Source organism: Cetorhinus maximus, unplaced genomic scaffold, assembly GCF_964194155.1.
Source record: "Cetorhinus maximus unplaced genomic scaffold, sCetMax3.hap1.1 HAP1_SCAFFOLD_401, whole genome shotgun sequence".
NCBI lineage: Eukaryota > Metazoa > Chordata > Chondrichthyes > Lamniformes > Cetorhinidae > Cetorhinus > Cetorhinus maximus.
Genome location: NW_027596346.1, coordinates 230281 through 250590, shown reverse-complemented (window position 1 = coordinate 250590; position 20310 = coordinate 230281). Strand labels below are relative to the sequence as shown.

General features: G+C 48.4%; 1 protein-coding gene across 1 annotated transcript in view; it reads right to left on the bottom strand.

Moving 5' to 3' along the window:
* The window catches only part of LOC144673608 (uncharacterized), a 31074-nt gene extending 20609 nt beyond the window's left edge, over nucleotides 1-10465 (bottom strand). Inside the window, exons 1-2 of the mRNA XM_078535358.1 lie at nucleotides 10279-10465; nucleotides 5136-5834 (exon numbers count right to left, since the gene is read on the bottom strand). Of these exons, the coding sequence (XP_078391484.1) occupies nucleotides 5136-5834; nucleotides 10279-10465 (886 nt within the window). The remainder of the gene's footprint in view (nucleotides 1-5135; nucleotides 5835-10278) is intronic.
* Between the last annotated feature and the right edge of the window lie 9845 nt (nucleotides 10466-20310).

Here is a 20310-nt window from a genome sequence, read left to right as displayed (position 1 = left end):
GAGGGTCAGTACTGAGGGAACGGAGCCCTGTCAGAGGGTCAGTACTGAGGGAACGGAGCCCTGTCAGAGGGTCAGTACTGAGGGAGTGCCGCACTGTCAGAGGGTCAGTACTGAGGGAGTGCTGCACTGTCAGAGGGTCAGTACTGAGGGAGTGCCGCACTGTCAGAGGGTCAGTACTGAGGGAGTGCTGCACTGTCAGAGGGTCAGTACTGAGGGAGTGCCGCACTGTCAGAGGGTCAGTACTGAGGGAGTGCTGCACTGTCAGAGGGTCAGTACTGAGGGAGTGCTGCACTGTCAGAGGGTCATTACTGAGGGAGTGCTGCGATGTCAGAGGGTCAGTACTGAGGGAGTGCTGCACTGTCAGAGGGTCAGTACTGAGGGAGTGCTGCACTGTCAGAGGGTCAGTACTGAGGGAGTGATGCACAGTCAGAGGGTCAGTACTGAGGGAACGGTGCCCTGTCAGAGGGTCAGTACTGAGGGAACGGAGCCCTGTCAGAGGGACAGTACTGAGGGAGTGCTGCACTGTCAGAGGGTCAGTACTGAGGGAGTGCTGCACTGTCAGAGGGTCAGTACTGAGGGAACGGAGCCCTGTCAGAGGGTCAATACTGAGGGAACGGAGCCCTGTCAGAGGGTCAGTACTGAGGGAACGGAGCCCTGTCAGAGGGACAGTACTGAGGGAGTGCTGCACTGTCAGAGGGTCAGTACTGAGGGAGTGCTGCACTGTCAGAGGGTCAGTACTGAGGGAGTGATGCACAGTCAGAGGGTCAGTACTGAGGGAACGGAGCCCTGTCAGAGGGTCAGTACTGAGGGAACGGAGACCTGTCAGAGGGTCAGTACTGAGGGAACGGAGCCCTGTCAGAGGGTCAGTACTGAGGGAACGGAGCCCTGTCAGAGGGTCAGTACTGAGGGAACGGAGCCCTGTCAGAGGGTCAGTACTGAGGGAGTGCTGCACTGTCAGAGGGTCAGTACTGAGGGAACGGAGCCCTGTCAGAGGGTCAGTACTGAGGGAACGGAGCCCTGTCAGAGGGTCAGTACTGAGGGAGTGCCGCACTGTCAGAGGGTCAGTACTGAGGGAGTGCTGCACTGTCAGAGGGTCAGTACTGAGGGAGTGCCGCACTGTCAGAGGGTCAGTACTGAGGGAGTGCTGCACTGTCAGAGGGTCAGTACTGAGGGAGTGCCGCACTGTCAGAGGGTCAGTACTGAGGGAGTGCTGCACTGTCAGAGGGTCAGTACTGAGGGAGTGCTGCACTGTCAGAGGGTCATTACTGAGGGAGTGCTGCGATGTCAGAGGGTCAGTACTGAGGGAGTGCTGCACTGTCAGAGGGTCAGTACTGAGGGAGTGCTGCACTGTCAGAGGGTCAGTACTGAGGGAGTGATGCACAGTCAGAGGGTCAGTACTGAGGGAACGGTGCCCTGTCAGAGGGTCAGTACTGAGGGAACGGAGCCCTGTCAGAGGGACAGTACTGAGGGAGTGCTGCACTGTCAGAGGGTCAGTACTGAGGGAGTGCTGCACTGTCAGAGGGTCAGTACTGAGGGAACGGAGCCCTGTCAGAGGGTCAATACTGAGGGAACGGAGCCCTGTCAGAGGGTCAGTACTGAGGGAACGGAGCCCTGTCAGAGGGACAGTACTGAGGGAGTGCTGCACTGTCAGAGGGTCAGTACTGAGGGAGTGCTGCACTGTCAGAGGGTCAGTACTGAGGGAACGGAGCCCTGTCAGAGGGTCAGTACTGAGGGAACGGAGCCCTGTCAGAGGGTCAGTACTGAGGGAGTGCCGCACTGTCAGAGGGTCAGTACTGAGGGAGTGCTGCACTGTCAGAGGGTCAGTACTGAGGGAGTGCCGCACTGTCAGAGGGTCAGTACTGAGGGAGTGCTGCACTGTCAGAGGGTCAGTACTGAGGGAGTGCTGCACTGTCAGAGGGTCAGTACTGAGGGAATGCTGCACTGTCAGAGGGTCAGTACTGAGGGAATGCTGCACTGTCAGAGGGTCAGTACTGAGGGAATGCTGCACTGTCAGAGGGTCAGTACTGATGGTGTGCTGCACTGTCAGAGGGTCAGTACTGAGGGAGTGCTGCACTGTCAGAGGGTCATTACTGAGGGAGTGCTGCGATGTCAGAGGGTCAGTACTGAGGGAGTGCTGCACTGTCAGAGGGTCAGTACTGAGGGAATGCTGCACTGTCAGAGGGTCAGTACTGAGGGAGTGCTGCACTGTCAGAGGGTCAGTACTGAGGGAGTGCTGCACTGTCAGAGGGTCAGTACTGAGGGAGTGCCGCACTGTCAGAGGGTCAGTACTGAGGGAGTGCTGCACTGTCAGAGGGTCAGTACTGAGGGAGTGCCGCACTGTCAGAGGGTCAGTACTGAGGGAGTGCTGCACTGTCAGAGGGTCAGTACTGAGGGAGTGCTGCACTGTCAGAGGGTCAGTACTGAGGGAATGCTGCACTGTCAGAGGGTCAGTACTGAGGGAATGCTGCACTGTCAGAGGGTCAGTACTGAGGGAATGCTGCACTGTCAGAGGGTCAGTACTGATGGTGTGCTGCACTGTCAGAGGGTCAGTACTGAGGGAGTGCTGCACTGTCAGAGGGTCATTACTGAGGGAGTGCTGCGATGTCAGAGGGTCAGTACTGAGGGAGTGCTGCACTGTCAGAGGATCAGTACTGAGGGAACGGAGCCCTGTCAGAGGGTCAGTACTGAGGGAGTGATGCACAGTCAGAGGGTCAGTACTGAGGGAGTGCTGCACTGTCAGAGAGTCAGTACTGAGGGAGTGCTGCACTGTCAGAGGGTCAGTACTGAGGGAGTGCTGCACTGTCAGAGGGTCAGTACTGAGGGAGTGCTGCACTGTCAGAGGGTCAGTACTGAGGGAACGGAGCCCTGTCAGAGGGTCAGTACTGAGGGAACGGAGCCCTGTCAGAGGGTCAGTACTGAGGGAGTGCTGCACTGTCAGAGGGTCAGTACTGAGGGAATGCTGCACTGTCAGAGGGTCAGTACTGAGGGAGTGCTGCACTGTCAGAGTGTCAGTACTGAGGGAACGGAGCCCTGTCAGAGGGTCAGTGCTGAGGGAGTGCTGCACTGTCAGAGGGTCAGTACTGAGGGAGTGCTGCACTGTCAGAGGGTCAGTGCTGAGGGAGTGCTGCACTGTCAGAGGGTCAGTACTGAGGGAGCGCTGCACTGTTAGAGGGTCAGTACTGAGGGAACGGAGCCCTGTCAGAGGGTCAGTACTGAGGGAGTGCTGCACTGTCAGAGGGACAGTACTGAGGGAGTACTGCACTGCCAGAGGGTCAGTACTGAGGGAGTGCTGCACTGTCAGAGGGTCAGTACTGAGGGAGTGCTGCACTGTCAGAGGGTCAGTACTGAGGGAACGGAGCCCTGTCAGAGGGTCAGTACTGAGGGAACGGAGCCCTGTCAGAGGGTCAGTACTGAGGGAGTGCCGCACTGTCAGAGGGTCAGTACTGAGGGAGTGCTGCACTGTCAGAGGGTCAGTACTGAGGGAGTGCCGCACTGTCAGAGGGTCAGTACTGAGGGAGTGCTGCACTGTCAGAGGGTCAGTACTGAGGGAATGCTGCACTGTCAGAGGGTCAGTACTGAGGGAATGCTGCACTGTCAGAGGGTCAGTACTGAGGGAATGCTGCACTGTCAGAGGGTCAGTACTGAGGGAACGGAGCCCTGTCAGAGGGTCAGTACTGAGGGTGTGCTGCACTGTCAGAGGGTCAGTACTGAGGGAGTGCTGCACTGTCAGAGGATCAGTGCTGAGGGGGTGCTGCACTGTCAGAGGATCAGTGCTTGGGAGTGCAGCACTGTCTGAGGGTCAGTACTAAAGGAGTGCCGCACTGCCGGAGAGTCAGTGCTGAGGGAGTGCTGCACTGTCAGAGGGTCAGTACTGAGGGAGTGATGCACTGTCAGAAGGTCAGTACTGAGGGAATGCTGCACTGTCAGAGGGTCAGTACTGAGGGAGTGCTGCACTGTCAGAGGGTCAATACTGAGGGAGTGCTGCACTGTGAGAGGGTCAGTACTGAAGGAACGGAGCCCTGTCAGAGGGTCAGAACTGAGAGAGTGCTGCACTGTCAGAGGGTCAGTACTGAGGGAGTGCTGCACTGTCAGAGGGTCAGTACTGAGGGAGTGATGCACTGTCAGAGGGTCAGTACTGAGGGTGTACCGCACTGTCGGAGGGTCAGTATTGAGGGAGTGCTGCACTGTCAGAAGATCAGTGCTGAGGGGGTGCTGCACTGTTAGAGGGTCAGTACTGAGGGAGTGCCGCACTGTGACAGGATCAGTGCTTGGGAGTGCAGCACTGTCAGAGGGTCAATACTGAGGGAGTGCTGCACTGTCTGAAGCTCAGTACTGAGGGAGTGCTGCACTGTCAGAGGGTCAATACTGAGGGAGTGCTGCACTGTCTGAAGCTCAGTACTGAGGGAGTGCTGCACTGTCAAAGGGTCAGTACTGAGGGAACAGAGCCCTGTCAGAGGGTCAGAACTGAGGGAGTGCTGCACAGTCAGAGGGTCAGTACTGAGCGAGTGCTGCACTGTCAGAGGGTCAGTACTGAGGGAGTGCCGCACTGTCAGAGGGTCAGTACTGAGGAAGTGCCGCACTGTCAGAGGGTCAGTACTGAGGGAGTGCCGCACTGTCAGAGGAGGGTCAGTACTGAGGGAGTGCTGCACTGTCAGAGGGTCAGTACTGAGGACAGAAATGAGGAGAATCTTTTTCTCTCAGAGGGTTTTGCAACTTTGGAACTGTCTGCCTGTTTTGGATGAGACTTTATACCAAGGCCCATTTGCCTCCTGCAGGTGTAAATGATCTCAAAGCACAATTTTGAAGTATAAGAAATTTCACCCAGGTGTTCTGGCTGATGTTTATTCTTTCACCAACATTACTAAAAACAGGTTATCTGGTCATTCTCACTTTGCAGTTTGTGGGAACTTGCTGTGTGTAAAGTGGTAGCCGTGTTTCCTGGATTACAACAGTGTCTATACTTCGAAAAACTAAATCAACAGAAGAGCACATTGGGACATTCTGAGGCTGTGATAATTGCTTTTTAAATTCAAGGTTTTCTGTCTTCCTACAGCTGCTTATTTGTCTGTGTTTCTTTTGTTTGTTCTTTCTTAATGAGTCTTTAAAAAGAAAGTATCTGGCTGAAGTGCTCTTACCTGGTAGCTGCGAGAATGATGTCACGTCAATTGACTTCAGTTTATTACCACTCAGCGCTAGCTGGGTAAGTTTGGGTGTGTGTTTGAAGATATCTTTTGGAAGCTTGCCCAGACCATTATTTCTCATGTACAACTCCTGCAAATTGCCTAAACCTTCAAAACTGGCAGCATTGACGGTCCCAAGCAAGTTGTTGTCCATGATTAACATCTGCAGGCCACTGAGTGGCTTAAAGGTTCCTTGTGGGATGTCAGTAATGCTATTGTGATCTAGGTTCAGAAAGTAGAGCTTGCTCAGACCTGTAAAAGATTTGCTAGAAAGCTTCTGGATCTTATTGAAGGCCAAGTCCATGATCCTGAGGGCAGTCAGAGCCTGGAAGACATTGGGCGGCAGTGAAGTGATATCATTTAGTGGCATGTCCAAGTCAGACAGGTTATGGAGGCCGTAAAACGCCCCTGGTTTGATGGAACTAAAATGGTTTTGGCCCAGCATCAAGAAGCGAAGCCTGGACAGACCCTGGAAGGCCTTTCGTGGAAGCCTGGTGAGTTGGTTGCCATGGAGATTAACCAGTATTAGTTGGCTGGCACCAGAGAAGGCCTGAGGATGGATTGATCTGATGGCGTTGTGCTCAAAATTGATGCTTTCAATTTGTGGCATTCCTTGAAGGAGTTTAGCAGGAAGGGTTTGCAGCTGGTTCTGACCTTTGAAAAAGAAGCACACATTAGCCCAGTGCAGATCTACATGATGTTCAAGTACTCCTGGAGCAGTGTACTTCTGAAATACCATCAGTGGTCAATACAATCAGCTAACCATCCTCCTTCCACATAACAACCACATCCATATTTATATAGCACCCTTTACATAGTCATATATCCAAAGGAGCTTTGCATGAGTATTATTAAACAGTAGTAGAGACTGGATCACATAAGGAGTTATTAGGACAGGTGACCAAAAGTTTAGTCAAAAAGGTAGGTTTTAAGAACATAACCAATAGGAGCAGGAGGAAACATATGGCCCCTCAAGCCTGCTCCGCCATTCAATATGATAATCTGTGACCTCAACTCCACTCCCACGCCTGATCCCCATATCCCCTCAAGAGACCAAAAATTTATCAATCTCGGCCTTGAAGATACTCAATGATTGTGTGTCCACAGCCCTTCGGGATAGAGAATTACTACAAGGCAGGAAGAATGTACAGGCCTATGGGGAGAAAGCAGGGGAATGGCACTAGGTGAATTGCTCATTCAGAGAGCCAGCACAGACACGATGGTCCGAATGGCCACCTTCTGCACTGTAACAATTCTGTAATTCACCACCTTATCAGGGAAGAATTTCTTGTCACTTCAATCCTAAATAATTGACCCTTTATCCTGAGACTGTGCCTCCATGTTCTAGACTCTTGAGTAAAGGGAAACATCTTCTCAGCATCTACCCAGTGTTAGGAAATAGAGACAGTTTAAGTAAGTTATATTGGTATTTGTAGTTGTTAGGAATGGGTTTTAGCTTTAAAGTTTACATTTCTGTACGTGTGTGTTAAGAAAGGCCAAATGGAGTTTTAGTTTCACTTTAAAAAGGTGCTTGCATTTCTAATGAGAGTATCTAAACAAACAAATTAAAAGTTAGGATCTATCAAGCGGGGTTCCACTCTGGGATCAGGCTTGTCCAGGGGTAATCTCAGCTGGGATCATAACACCAGACAAACCTTCCAAGAGTTTATATGGGCAGCATTTTCCCCCAGTTAGGGGGGTTGTGCGGGAGCGGCTGTGAGCGGGCAGTTTCCTGATCGGCGTCCCCGGTCGGGGGTGCACCGCCATTTTACATGGGCGGGCCAATTAAGGCCCGCCCAGCGTGACATCCGCCCGAAAGCGCTATGCATTCCCTGTACGGGTGCGGGTGGGGGGGGGGGGGGCATTCCCTGAGCCGGGAGTGGACTCTTTCATGCATGCGCGCAAAAGAGCGCACAGATCTCCCTGAGGCAAAGTGCTGCCTCAGGGAGATTAGTGTTACTTTTAAAAAGATAATAAAGGATGAGAAAAAATTCATTGACATGTCCCCTCATGTGACACTGTCACATGAGCTGGAACAATTACTTCTATTAAAAATGTAAGACAAATTTTAAATCCCTCATGAAACCTCATCCTGCCCATGGATGAGGTTTCATGTATTTTTTGAAGGCCGCCTGGGCTCTTCGCCTGTCCGCCAACCTTAAGGTTGGACGGGCAGGTCCATTAATTGTTTTAATTGCTTTTTTAATGGCCTTAATAGGTGCGCGCCCGCTGAACTGAAAATCTAAATGACACGGGGTGATGTCGGGAGTTCCACCCAATGTCACCCCGTGTCATTTTATGCATCAGTGAGCGGGCCCCAGAAAATGCTGCCCTATGTCTCAGCGATATTGCCTCTCATTGTTCTAAACTCCAGACAACATAGGGCCTGTTCTACTTCATCTCTCCTCCTAGGACAGCCCTCCCTTCCCAAGGCTTGTTCCACAACGCTGCTGTACTCACTTTCATACATTGGCTTCCAGTAAAGCAGTGTTTTGATTTCATTATTTTCAACCATTTTTCAAGTGCCCCCCAGGACCTCGTCCTTCCTACTTTTGAATCTCGTCCAGCCCCACATCCTTCCAGGTCCTCTGTGCTTGTCTAAGTCAGGCTTTTTAATCATGGACGCCCATGACATAGCTGCCAAGGCTCTAATCTCCAGCATTCCCTCCGTCCACCTCTCCACCTCTCTTCCCTCATCTAAGACACTCCTTAAAATCTAACCCTTTGACAAAGCTTTCAGCCATCTTCCCAAATATCACCATATGCGGCTCGGGGTCAAATTTTGATTTATAACACTCCTGTGAAACGGCTCGGGGCTTTTATTCCATTAAAGGTGCAATATAAATACAAATTGTTGTTGGTATCTACCCTACAAATTAGACACTCAGAATATTTTAATCGATTTAACAGACAGGAGCAGGAGAGAGAGGTGGAGAGGTTTAGGGCGGGAATTACAGGAAGAATCCATTCCAAACCAATGTTCGCAGTATTCCCATTTCCCTGCCCGCTAATGCTCTCTCCACTCCATCTCTTCTCCTGAAGCATTGACTTCTTCCTGATGTGTGGTCTCAGGGGCACCAGTCACCATCAGTTACCCCACCCAGGTGGGCAGCTTTAGACAGCCAGTGCTGTATTCCTTCCGACCATAGGGATATTGACGGCTAAGTTTGATCCTTTCCTCATACCCACAGTGGGGCGCTGGAGAATGGCCTGGCAGATGGACTGCCAAAAGGGTCCTGGGGCCAAATACGGTATTGCCCTCACCCCCTCCCCCCCACCCCAATTCTACCCCAGTTGTAATGCACAAATACAACACACCCCAGAAATGGAACCAGAGCAGACAGCTCAATAACTCAGCTGACACACTGGGAGAGGCAGAAAAAACAGTACTTGCAAAAGTACTTCCGGTTACACCCCCTTTAAGGCAACAGCCAAAAAAATAGATTTTATAATTTAAACAGATCCAGCAAATTAACACAATACCCTGGACAGTGGAATTCAAAATGGCTTTCTCCAGCTTCAGTTTCTGTAGACAGCAGGCTTATGCACAAATACTGGAGGCTTCATTAAGGCTATTTCACACTCTTCTGTTAGAACTCACAAAGCCTTCTCCTGACACATAGCCTCGTTCTCTTTTATATCTGTTTCCACCTTCTTAATTTGTAAATTCCATTGTTTCCATGTGTCTTTGGAACTTTACCTTTCTCATCATATGAATATTTTCATGTTGCCAATATTCTCATTAACCTCTTTGAAATTCAAACCTCCCTTCATCTATCTAAAACTGCAAATCCCTGTCACACCTTACATGCTAAGACCCCAACCATGTTTACATACTTAGCATTTTAAAGACACCTCTACACCTTACTTCCTTCGGTAACTTCAACTTGCAGTCTGCTTGGCTACAAAATGTAATTAAATCATGTGCACAAACAGAAAAACACAACCCCCATAAACCTACTTTACAATAAACCAGAAAAATATGATGAAAATTATTATACTTCCATACATGGCTGGCAGAGTTCTTACAGGACTTTGAGTTCACCTCCAACATCTCAATTCTCCCTGCTAAGATTGCTCTTGGACAATGACCTTTACAACGCGGAGAGGGCCAGCTGAGCCTTCAAGTTCAGCCATGTTCCACCAAATGGCGAGTACAACACTGGACACGAATATGAACATTCAATAAAGAGTGAACAACAAAACACAGCATTGTTTCTTCCACAAGAAATGCCCCTAACTCCCCTGGAACCATCAATGCTTGCCAACCATGAGGCATAACAGTACATTTAGCTCTCTGAATAAGTTAGTCTCAATAATGATGATGTTCACATGAATAAACTGGAAACAACATACTGTGAAATATTTACTAGTGAAGTTAAATTTTGCAAAAACACCCTTGTGCTCTCAAGTCTTACGTTAATGGCAATGGAGTTGGGTAGGAAAGCTGTGATCCCTGTTTAATCGGCTGCCCATTGTCAGCGGGTGGTGGGTTTCACCAACAAATAGCTTCCCACGCCGCTAATCGCACATATTTTACATGCACACGGCTGACACTTAGAATTTGAGTTATAATCACGTGGGAAAAGGCAAAAAGAGAGAAAGTGGAAGTGGTCGGGAATGGCACGCTGATGACAAAACTCAGGAAAAATTGTTTCCAGTGGCAGGAGTGCTGGTAAACAGAGGAAACAGAACTGAAGTAATTGGCAAAAGAACCAGATGGGAGACAGGGAGACAGTTGTTTCACACAATGAGTTGCTGTGATCTGGAAAGGGAGGTAGAAGCAGAGTCAATAGGGAATTGGATAAATAATTAAAGAGGAAATATAAGCAAGTCAACAAGAAAAGAGCAGCAGAAGCGAAACTAATTGGATTGCTGTTTCAAAGAGCTGGCACAGGCATGATGGGCCAAATGGCCACCCTCTGTGCACGATTATATAACTCGTCAGAAACATCCTCAATCAGTTATGACAGGAGAACCATGAATAAGGCCTATTGTTGTGCTGTTCCAGAGAACATTAAACTGTGCCAGCTGTTATCAGCTGACCCGCGTGTGAGAATAACTACTCAGTGTGAGATCCAATCCCATCTCTACTTACCCATCCTCAGAACCCAGGAATCCTCAGGCAGCTTTGCTGGCATTGTCTTCAGGCCCTGCCGATAACAGTCCACCTCGGTGCGATTGATGGGTGGTTTCTGGCTACAGTTACACTCCTTAGGGCATTGTCCTGCTATTGCCTGACACACCCAAAGAGCGGCCCACAGCAGGCACTGCACGAGAACCATGCTCCTACCAGACTGAATGAAAGCAAAGAAAGCACAGACAGCATTTAGTGTGTTTATTTCACTTTCAGGGAAGGTATGTGTCTGACTCACCACATAACCCTGTGCCTATAGAGAGAGAGACCACTGCACACTCACTGGAAGCTCATTCACACTGTTGACAGAAAGGAATTGCATTTCAAACGGCCTCCCAAAATGTTTTCCTCTCAATAAAGTATCATTTTTGATGTGTAGTCACTGTTGGAAATAACACAGCTCGTTTCAGCACAGCCAGCTGCCACAAACAGCAGAATGACAATAACCGGATAACCTGTTGTCAGGATGTCAACTGAGGGATAAATATTGACCGGGACACTGGAGATAACTCTCCTGCTCTTCTTTGAAATAGTTATGTTGACCTCAGTGGGACCACAATTTAACGCCTCATCTGAAAGGCAGCACCCCCACCAGAGCAGCACTCCCGCTGTAGTTTGCTGGGAGCGGCAGCTTAAATATTGTGTTCAAGTTTCTGGAGTGGGACTCAAACCCACAAGTTCCTGACACAGAGATGAGAGTGCGACCAACTGAGCCATGGTTAACACCTAATGCAGCAACCAATTGTTGCACAGTGAGATCCCACAAAGCAATGAGCTGATGGCCTGATAATCTCTTTCTGGTGATTTGATTGAGGGAAGAACGTTGGTCTGAACACTGGGGAGATCTCAATGCTTTTTCAATCATTGAATGTCCTGCATCTCTTAAGGAACAGGCAGAGTGTGCTTCAGCCTAATGGCTCATTAGAAATACACAGCTCTCTCAATGTGAAAGAGAGATCGCTATATTACTGATTAAAACCTACAGCCAACAATCAGCATTGATGTAAAAACAGCAGTGCTAAACCAGCCAGTAACAATTGTGAAGGTGACAGTGTTTGAAACCCAGGTAGGGAAATAGAAATGCTACAAACTGCAGAGTTAAAGGCTTCACTCACAAGTACATTACATAACATACCAGACCTGAGGCAGTGACAAACTGCCACAGGAGCATTTTACTGCACATTTTAAAAAACAGATAGATTTCGTATTCAAAGTTTCAGAATTCAAACAGTGCGAATCTTAAACCTCAGAGAATTTCAGACACTGAAAATAGCCTGATTTTTTGTCTGTACACTGCTTGAAAAATAAAACCAGAGTAATGCTTTTTAAAAAAGAACTGAGATACCAGAAATAAACTCCATACCTTATGTCAAATAGTAGGTCCTAGGTTTGTTCTCTCTCAACAGAGGTGGTTCCGATGAGCAGGGAGACTGATCCTTCCCACACTACAGCAACATGGGTTTCAGTTGTGTGAGGGAGCTGGACTGAATACTCAGTCTATTCAAAGCCACCACCTCAAGCTAAGTAAGAAGGTGGGGTTCTCCAATAGTGACACTGCTGAGGGAAGTGGAGAGCTACGTGGATATCAAAACATTGAAATGACATCAGACTCAGGCAATCTGGAAATTGGGATTGAACACTGGGGCTTTTTGCTCATGTTCACCATTAGGCTCTTTGACACAGCTGTGGAAGAATGATCTTTCCAGGATCACAGATAAGGAGACAGATGTTGCTTAGGGCGGAGGTGCAGAGCCCAGGGCAATGAATGAATGGTGCACCAGACAGTTTATTGACCTCGGAGAGCACTGTGGTTAGCGTGAGCAGGTGGTTTGGGGTTAGATAGTTTGCTTGTGTCTGTGGAGGACAGTGGAGTTCATTCTGTGAAAATATCCAGCATTACGTAAGGCGGGGAATCTGGATAAACCATCGGATTCTACCGCAGGACCTGTACAGAGGCCAGGTCTGATCTGCAGATGTCTAATCTTCAGGCCATGTGGATTCTGAGTTTGTAGTTTGATATTAGGAATCAAGGTCCATCTAGTTCGTCTACTACCATCATGGTAATGACATGATACAATGATAATAGAGTCGCACATTAATTGCAGCAATCAATCTCTATCAGTCTACAACAGAACTCACACATGGGATGAAAAAACCCCAGCACCTCAGTGGTGAAGAGTTTTGGGAATATCGGTCCAAAGTCACCTATTCCTCTCAAAACACATTACAACATGTCAAATTATTCATATAATGGATCCTGAAATGTTACTTTCTGAAATAAACCTCTTTGAATGAATGAATATGAAGGAAGAAGGATGATGGACTGTCTCAGGACCAATGACACAAGGCTGTGTCCAGAATAAGTTGCCAGTTTTGATGTAAATGTGTTTGAACTGGTCCAGTTTGAAAGTAGGGGTAAGTCGGATTAACCCAGGCTGCTATTTGAAATCTAAAAGAAAAAGGGAATCATTGTCAGCTTTACTATTCAGGCAGTAAACCATTGGGTGATAGAACACCATTGTAGAAACCACTGGAGAAAATAACCCACCTATGTGCATGTATTTGACAGGCTGTTAAACCAAAGCAGCAACATGTGATGGAGGCTCAGGAAGCCCTCGAGATCGCCAAGGAGAATCTTAGAAAGAAGCACGAAAGTCTGAGACTGGTAGGGTAATGTTAGCTTCACCTAAAATTTCCTTCTTTCCCCCGCCCCCCCCTACTTCTCTTATGTGGCCGTTGACTCACACTGGCTATGAGATTCCATAGGTCCCAGCTATCCTCTGCTACCCCAGTGATTGTTGAAAAGCTATTAAGCCATAGACAGAATCACAGCCAGACTCCATCATGCCCTCACAAAACACAAACACAGACATGCACACACACACACGCACATACATACACATAAATATATACATATATACACATTTACATAAACAAATACACACAAGTATATACATTGTTATGATCCCAGTGGAGACCGATAACTTTTTTAAAGAAAGGAATCTCCAAGATGCCAAGGAAGCAAACTGACGGATAAGATTTCCCTTTTTAAGACTTTTACTGTAACAAACAAACTAAAATCAAAATAGACCAAACATTAATTAACAGGCAACTGAATACATCAACTAAAGAAAAAGTTAAGTTTTCCATTAGCTAACACAACTGAAATATGTCTTATGAAATGCTTTTACTCTATGCCACGTTCTGGCAGAAAGTAGCATTTAGGGAACAGCCTCAAAGTTACTCCCTGCTCTCCAGCAGAGGGCCACTTCCCTCTGTCACGCCAGGTCAAAACTTCCACTGTCCTTCCACAATCATTCCATTCTGCTTGAGTTTTGCAGATCCTATTGTCACCAGCAAGACACGCTCGACAACTCCCTGTCTCTTAAATCTTCAAGAGCCACATCTACTGTGTTCTCTTTCTTTTGAACAGAAACTAATTCTTGATAACATCCTTCTTGATCTTTAACACAAACAGTTTCCCTGTTTTTCCACAGCAGTGCTCCTTTTTCCTCTGTGTCTCAGCAGCAGTTTTATTTGTTCAATGAGATTTTGTGAAAAGGGGTTGTCTTATGAAGAAAGGCTGAGCATGTTCGGTGTATACCACTCAACACCTTGGTGGGTTTCTATTTGAGTTCATCGCTCATAGCAACCTGAGGTCAATTGGGCATTTCTCTGAACTGAAATGTTTACCAAGAATTCACCGTTCCCCTTTTTCAGAACTATCTAAATAAGCTTGATCAAAAGAAATAGGAGCAGGAGTAGGTTATTTGGCCCATCAAGCCTGCTGCACCAGTAAATAAGACCATGGCTAATCTGAACGTGCCTTAAATCTACTTTCTTCACTGCCCCTGATAACCCTTAACTCCATTGTAGATCAAAAATCTGTCTAACTCAACCTTGAATATATTCAATGACCCAGCCTCCACTCCTGTCTGAGGAAAAGGATTCCAAAGATTAATAACTTTCTGAGAGCAGAAATTTCTCCTCCGATAAGTCTTAAACGGGAGAGCTCTTATTTTGAAATGGTGCCCCCTAATTCTAGCTTTCCCCACAAGGGGAAACATTCTCCCAGCTTCCACCTTGTCAACTTCCTTCAGAATCTTGTACGTTTCACTAAGATCATCTCTCATTCTTCTAAACCCCAATGAGCATAGGCCTAACCTGCTCAAACTCCCCTCATAAGACTTTATCCCCCTTTATCCCAGGAATTAGCCAACTGAATTGTCTCTGAAGTGCTTACCACGCAAGTATATCCTTCCGTAGGTAAGAAAACAACAGAGGCAGCTAAGGGGTGACCTGATTGAGGTGTACAAAATTATGAGGGACCTAGGTAGGGTAGACAGGAAAGACTTGTTTCAGTGAGCTGAGGGATCAATTACCAGGGAGCATAGATTTAAGATGATTGGTAGAAGGATCAGAGGGGACATGAAGAAAAACTTCACCCAGAGGGTGCTGAGCATCTGGAATTCACTGCCTAAGTTGGTGGTTGAGGCTGAAACGCTCAACTCATTTAAAAGGTAACAAAAACAGAAAATGCTGGAAAAACTCAGCAGGTCTGGCAGCCTCTGTGGAAGGAGAAACAGGGTTAACGTTTCGAGTCCGTATAACCCTTCTTCAGCTCTGAAGAAGGGCCAGACAGACTCGAAACTTTAACTCTGTTTCTCTCTTCTCAGATGCTGCCAGACCTGCTGAGTTTTTCCAGCATTTTCTGTTTTTATTTCCGATTTCCAGTATCTGCAGTATTTTGCTTTTATTTAAAAGGTACCTGGATATGTACCTGAAATGCTGTAACCTACAAGGCTATGGACCAGGCGCTGGAAAGTGGGATTAGAATTTCTGCACCGTAATTTTTCTAGGGTTCTAAAACTGTACACAGTGCTCTAGGTGCAGTTTTGCCCCTGTACAATTGTAACTCTACCCCCCTTGCAATAAAGGCCAACATTCCATTTGGCCCTGTTAATCCTTTCTAATTCAACACAATTCACCACAAAAATAAAAACTATTAAATAAAGTCATCATCCAATATGGGACTTGAGAGAAAGGATTCTGGGATTAAAAGTTCCGTTAACTATCGATGAAGCTAACCCGGCTGTGTGGACATTGATGATGTTCCTGCAGCCAACCAGAAAGGCATCAGGCTCCGTTATGTATGTGCTGGTGGCCACAGTGCCATGCTCACCGTCAGGCAGACTTCAGAACACGTCACCTGATTCCCTTCATTTATCCTATATTTAAATCTCCAGTCCAAAAATATAATAACCTTATAAACCTCACAATTGTAACAACTCGCACATTATGTATTTCCAATAATAGTCAATGGAGTGTGATGATTTTGTCCCTTCTCCAGCCCAGGAGTACAATGACAATTTATAGCACCCAACATCTGCATAGCGGAGAACTGCTAACCGGGTATTCTAGTTTCTGTTCTTCCCAGGGTGTTGCAGTCACCAGCTGAACACTCAGAACAGTCTGCACTGGCCTTGTACAGCTACTCCACTATTCACCCTCTATTGTTTATTCTCTCATCACAAGATTTTGGTTAGAAGATGGAGCTCGGTGCACATGTTTTTAGAAGTATGGAACAGGAATAATGGGAGCTGCGAATTCAGAGAATAATGTCCTGCACTCAGGAGCAGCACCTGAACGATGTCTGATCTGAAACTAAGAAGCATCTGAAACAGTCAGTAGGCACCTTGTATATTTTACTGAGAGGCCTTGAGCCTATGTGAGGCTCCGTGACAGTAAATGACCTGCAATGATTGAGGCTGGCATCAGCCTTGCCGAGCCCTAATCTTTCCACTGCTGCAAACCAAAGGTTTGTTTTTAAAAATAATCCAAAAATATTACACAGAGTCAGGAGGATCAGGAGGCATTAAAATTCCACCATATTTGTGATCACTTCCTCCACCCCAACCCCAGCTTCACATTCCAGTATTCACGGGAGCACATCAGGCCAGACACTTCCACAACAGCGGCGTGCAAAGATATGAAAGGCATTGGAAGTTGGTCCAAATTCAGCACTCGAAGCAAACCACAGGCCTCCTCCCAGTTTATGCTAAACTCAGGCTCACAGAACAGGTAGACATCAGGCCTCCTGGTTCAGGCGAGCCTTGGGCCTCCCAGTTCAGTTGAGTTCTCCTAGTTCACACAAGCCTTGAGTCTTCCCAATTCAAGGGAGCCTCAGGCCTCTCAGTTATGGTGAGCCTCAGGCCCCCCAGTTCAGGCAAGCTTTCAGCCTCCCAGTTCAAGAGAGTTATGGGCCTCCAAGTTCAGGTAAACCTTGAGCCTATTCAGATGAGTCTCAGGCCTCCCAGTTCAGGTGAGCCTCGGGCCTCCCAGTTCAGGTGAGCCTCGGGCCTCCCAGTTCAGGTGAGCCTGGGGCCTCCCAGTTCAGGTGAGCCTGGGGCCTCCCAGTTCAGGTGAGCCTCGGGACTCCCAGTTCAAGAGAGTTATGGGCCTCCAAGTTCAGGTAAACCTTGAGCCTATTCAGATGAGTCTCAGGCCTCCCAGTTCAGGTGAGCCTCGGGCCTCCCAGTTCAGGTGAGCCTCGGGCCTCCCAGTTCAGGTGAGCCTCGGGCCTCCCAGTTCAGGTGAGCCTGGGGCCTCCCAGTTCAGGTGAGCCTCGGGCCTCCCAGTTCAGGTGAGCCTCGGGCCTCCCAGTTCAGGTGAGCCTCGGGCCCCCCAGTTCAGGTGAGCCTTGGGCCTCCCAGTTCAGGTGAGCCTCGGGCCCCCCAGTTCAGGTGAGCCTTGGGCCTCCCAGTTCAGGTGAGCCTCGGGCCTCCCAGTTCAGGTGAGCCTCGGGCCCCCCAGTTCAGGTGAGCCTCGGGCCTCCCAGTTCAGGTGAGCTTTGGCTTTCTGGTTCAGGTGAGTCTCAGGCTCACAATGAAAGCGAATCACAGCCTCCAGGCCTGTGTCAGCGTTTATGCTCCATTCGACTGCTATTTTCTGCTCACTTCCCACTCACACTAAGAATGTAGTGGGCTGGCCAGGACAGCAAGAGTAGACTCTCAACATTTCCCTTCTGCTTGTGTCCCATAGGTTGAGGATCATCAGCAGTCACTGCAGCAGGTCTTCAATAAAACTGTGGAGCAGAAGGAGGCCATGGCCAATCGCAAACTGCTCACCATGAATCGAATATCTCGGGCAGCAGCTCTAATCACAGCTCTCGCCGATGAAAAGGTTTGTCCAATTTTTCAAACTGGTTATCTGTTAGGCTCACAGAGCCTAGCAGTGTAATAGCAGGAGACTAATGGAGAGAGAGTGAGAGTGACTGAGACTGTGATTTTCTTTACTCTTTCATGGGATGAGAGAGAGAGATAAACAGATTGACAGAGAGAGAGAGAGAGAGCGACAGAGCGAAAGAGACATAGGGAATGAGTGATACAGAGGGAGTAACAGAGAGTGTGTGTGTGTCACAGGGTAACAGAGAGATAGAGAGTGAGAGTGACAGGGAGTAGGTGAGAGTGAGATGGTGACATGAGTTAGTGAGAGTGTCAGAGAGAGAATGACAGAGTGACAGGGAGAGAGAGAGAGAGTGACAGACAGAGAGTGATTGGACAAGTATGGGAGATTATTGAGAGGGTGTGGGGAGTGAGTAGGAGAGTGGGATTAGAGTGGGTGGGTATGGGAGATTATTAAGTGGGTGTGGGGAGTGAGTAGGAGAGTGGGATTAGAGTGGGTGAGTATGGGAGAGTATTGAGAGGGTGTGGGGAGTGAATAGGAGAGTGGGATTAGAGTTGGGGTAATGGGAGATTATTGAGAGGGTGTGGGGAGTGAGTAAGAGAGTGGGATTAGAGTTGGGGTAATGGGAGATTATTGAGATGGTGTGGGGAGTGAGTAGGAGAGTGGGATTAGAGTGGGTGGGTATGGGAGATTATTGAGGGTGTGTGGGGAGTGAGTAGGATATTGGGATTAGAGTTGGGGTAATGGGAGATTATTGCGAGGGTGTGGGGAGTGGGTAGGAGAGTGGGATGAGAGTGGGTGGGTATGGGAGATTATTGAGAGGGTGTGGGGAGTGATTAAGTGAGTGGGGTTAGAGTTGGGGTAATAGGAGATTATTGAGAGGGTGTGGGGAGTGAGTAGGACAGTGGGATTAGAGTGCGTTGGTATTGGAGATTATTGAGAGTGTGTGGGGAGTGAGTAGGAGAGTGGGATTCGAGTGGGTGGGTATGGGAGATTATTGAGAGGGTGTGGGGAGTGAGTAGGAGAGTTGGATTAGAGTGGGTGGGTATGGGAGATTATTGAGAGTGTGTGGGGAGTGAGTAGGAGAGTGGGATTAGAGTGGGTGGGTATGGGATATTATTGAGAGGGTGTGGGGAGTGAGTAGGAGAGTTGGATTAGAGTGGGTGGGTATGGGAGATTATTGAGAGTGTGTGGGGAGTGAGTAGGAGAGTGGGATTAGAGTGGGTGGGTATGGGAGATTATTGAGAGGGTGTGGGGAGTGAGTAGGAGAGTGGGATTAGAGTGGGAGGGTATGGGAGATTATTGAAAGGGTGTGGGGAGTGAGTAGGTGAGTGGGTTGGTATGGGAGATTATTGAGAGTGTGTGGGGGGTGAGTAGGAGAGTGGGATTAGAGTTGGTGGGTATGGGAGATTATTGAAAGGGTGTGGGGAGTGATTAAGAGAGTGGGGTTAGAGTTGGGGTAATTGGAGATTATTGAGAGGGTGTGGGGAGTGAGTAGGAAAGTGGGATTAGAGTGCGTGGGTATGGGAGATTATTGAGAGTGTGTGGGGAGTGAGTAGGAGAGTGGGATTAGAGTGGGTGCGTATGGGATATTATTGAGAGGGTGTGGGGAGTGAGTAGGAGAGTTGGATTAGAGTGGGTGGGTATGGGAGATTATTGAGAGGGTGTGGGGAGTGAGTAGGAGATTGGGAATAGAGTGGGTGGGTATGGGAGATTATTAAGAGGGTGTGGGGAGTGAGTAGGAGAGTGGGATTATAGTGGGTGGGTATGGGAGATTATTGGGAGGGTATGGGGAGTGAGTAGGAGAGTGGGATTAGTGTGGGTGGGTGTGGGAGATTATTGAGAGGGTGTGGGGAGTGAGTAGGAGAGTGGGATTAGAGTTGGGGTAATGGGAGATTATTGAGAGAGGTTGGGAAGTGAGTAGGAGAGTGGGATTAGAGTGGGTGGGTATGGGAGATTATTGAGAGGGTGTGGGGAGTGAATAGGAGAATGGGGTTAGAGTGGGTGGGTATGGGAGATTAGTGAGAGTGTGTGGGAAGTGAGTAGGAGAATGGGATTAGAGTGGGTGGGTATGGGAGAATATTGAGAGGGTGTGGGGATTGAGTAGGAGAGTGGGATTAGAGTGGGTGGGTATGGGAGATTATTGAGACGTTGTGGGGGGTGAGTAGGAGACTGAGGTTAGAGTTGGGGTATGGGAGATTATTGAGAGGGTGTGGGGAGTGAGTTGGAGTGTGGGATTAGAGTTGGGGTAATGGGAGATTATTGAGAGGGTGTGGGGAGTGAGTAGGAGTGTGGGATTAGAGTTGGGGTAATGGGAGATTATTGAGATGGTGTGGGGAGTGAGTAGGAGAGTGTGATTAGAGTGGGTGGGCATGGGAGATTATTGAGGGTGTATGGGGAGTGAGTAGGATAGTGGGATTAGAGTTGGGGTAAAGGGAGATTATTGAGAGGGTGTGGGGAGTGAGTAGGAGAGTGGGATGAGAGTGGGTGGGTATGGGAGATTATTGAGAGGGTGTGGGGAGTGAGTAGCTGAGTGGGTGGGTATTGGAGATTATTGAGAGTGTGTGGGGAGTGAGTAGGAGAGTGGGATTAGAGTAGGTGGGTAAGGGAGATTATTGAGAGGGTACGGGGAGTGAGTAGGAGAGTGGGGTTAGAGTGGGTGGGTATGGGAGAATATTGAGAGGGTGTGGGGAGTGATTAAGTGAGTGGGGTTAGAGTTGGGGTAATGGAAGATTATTGAGAGGGTGTGGGGGCTGAGTAGGAGAATGGGGTTAGAGTGGGTGGGTATGGGAGATTATTGAGAGGGTG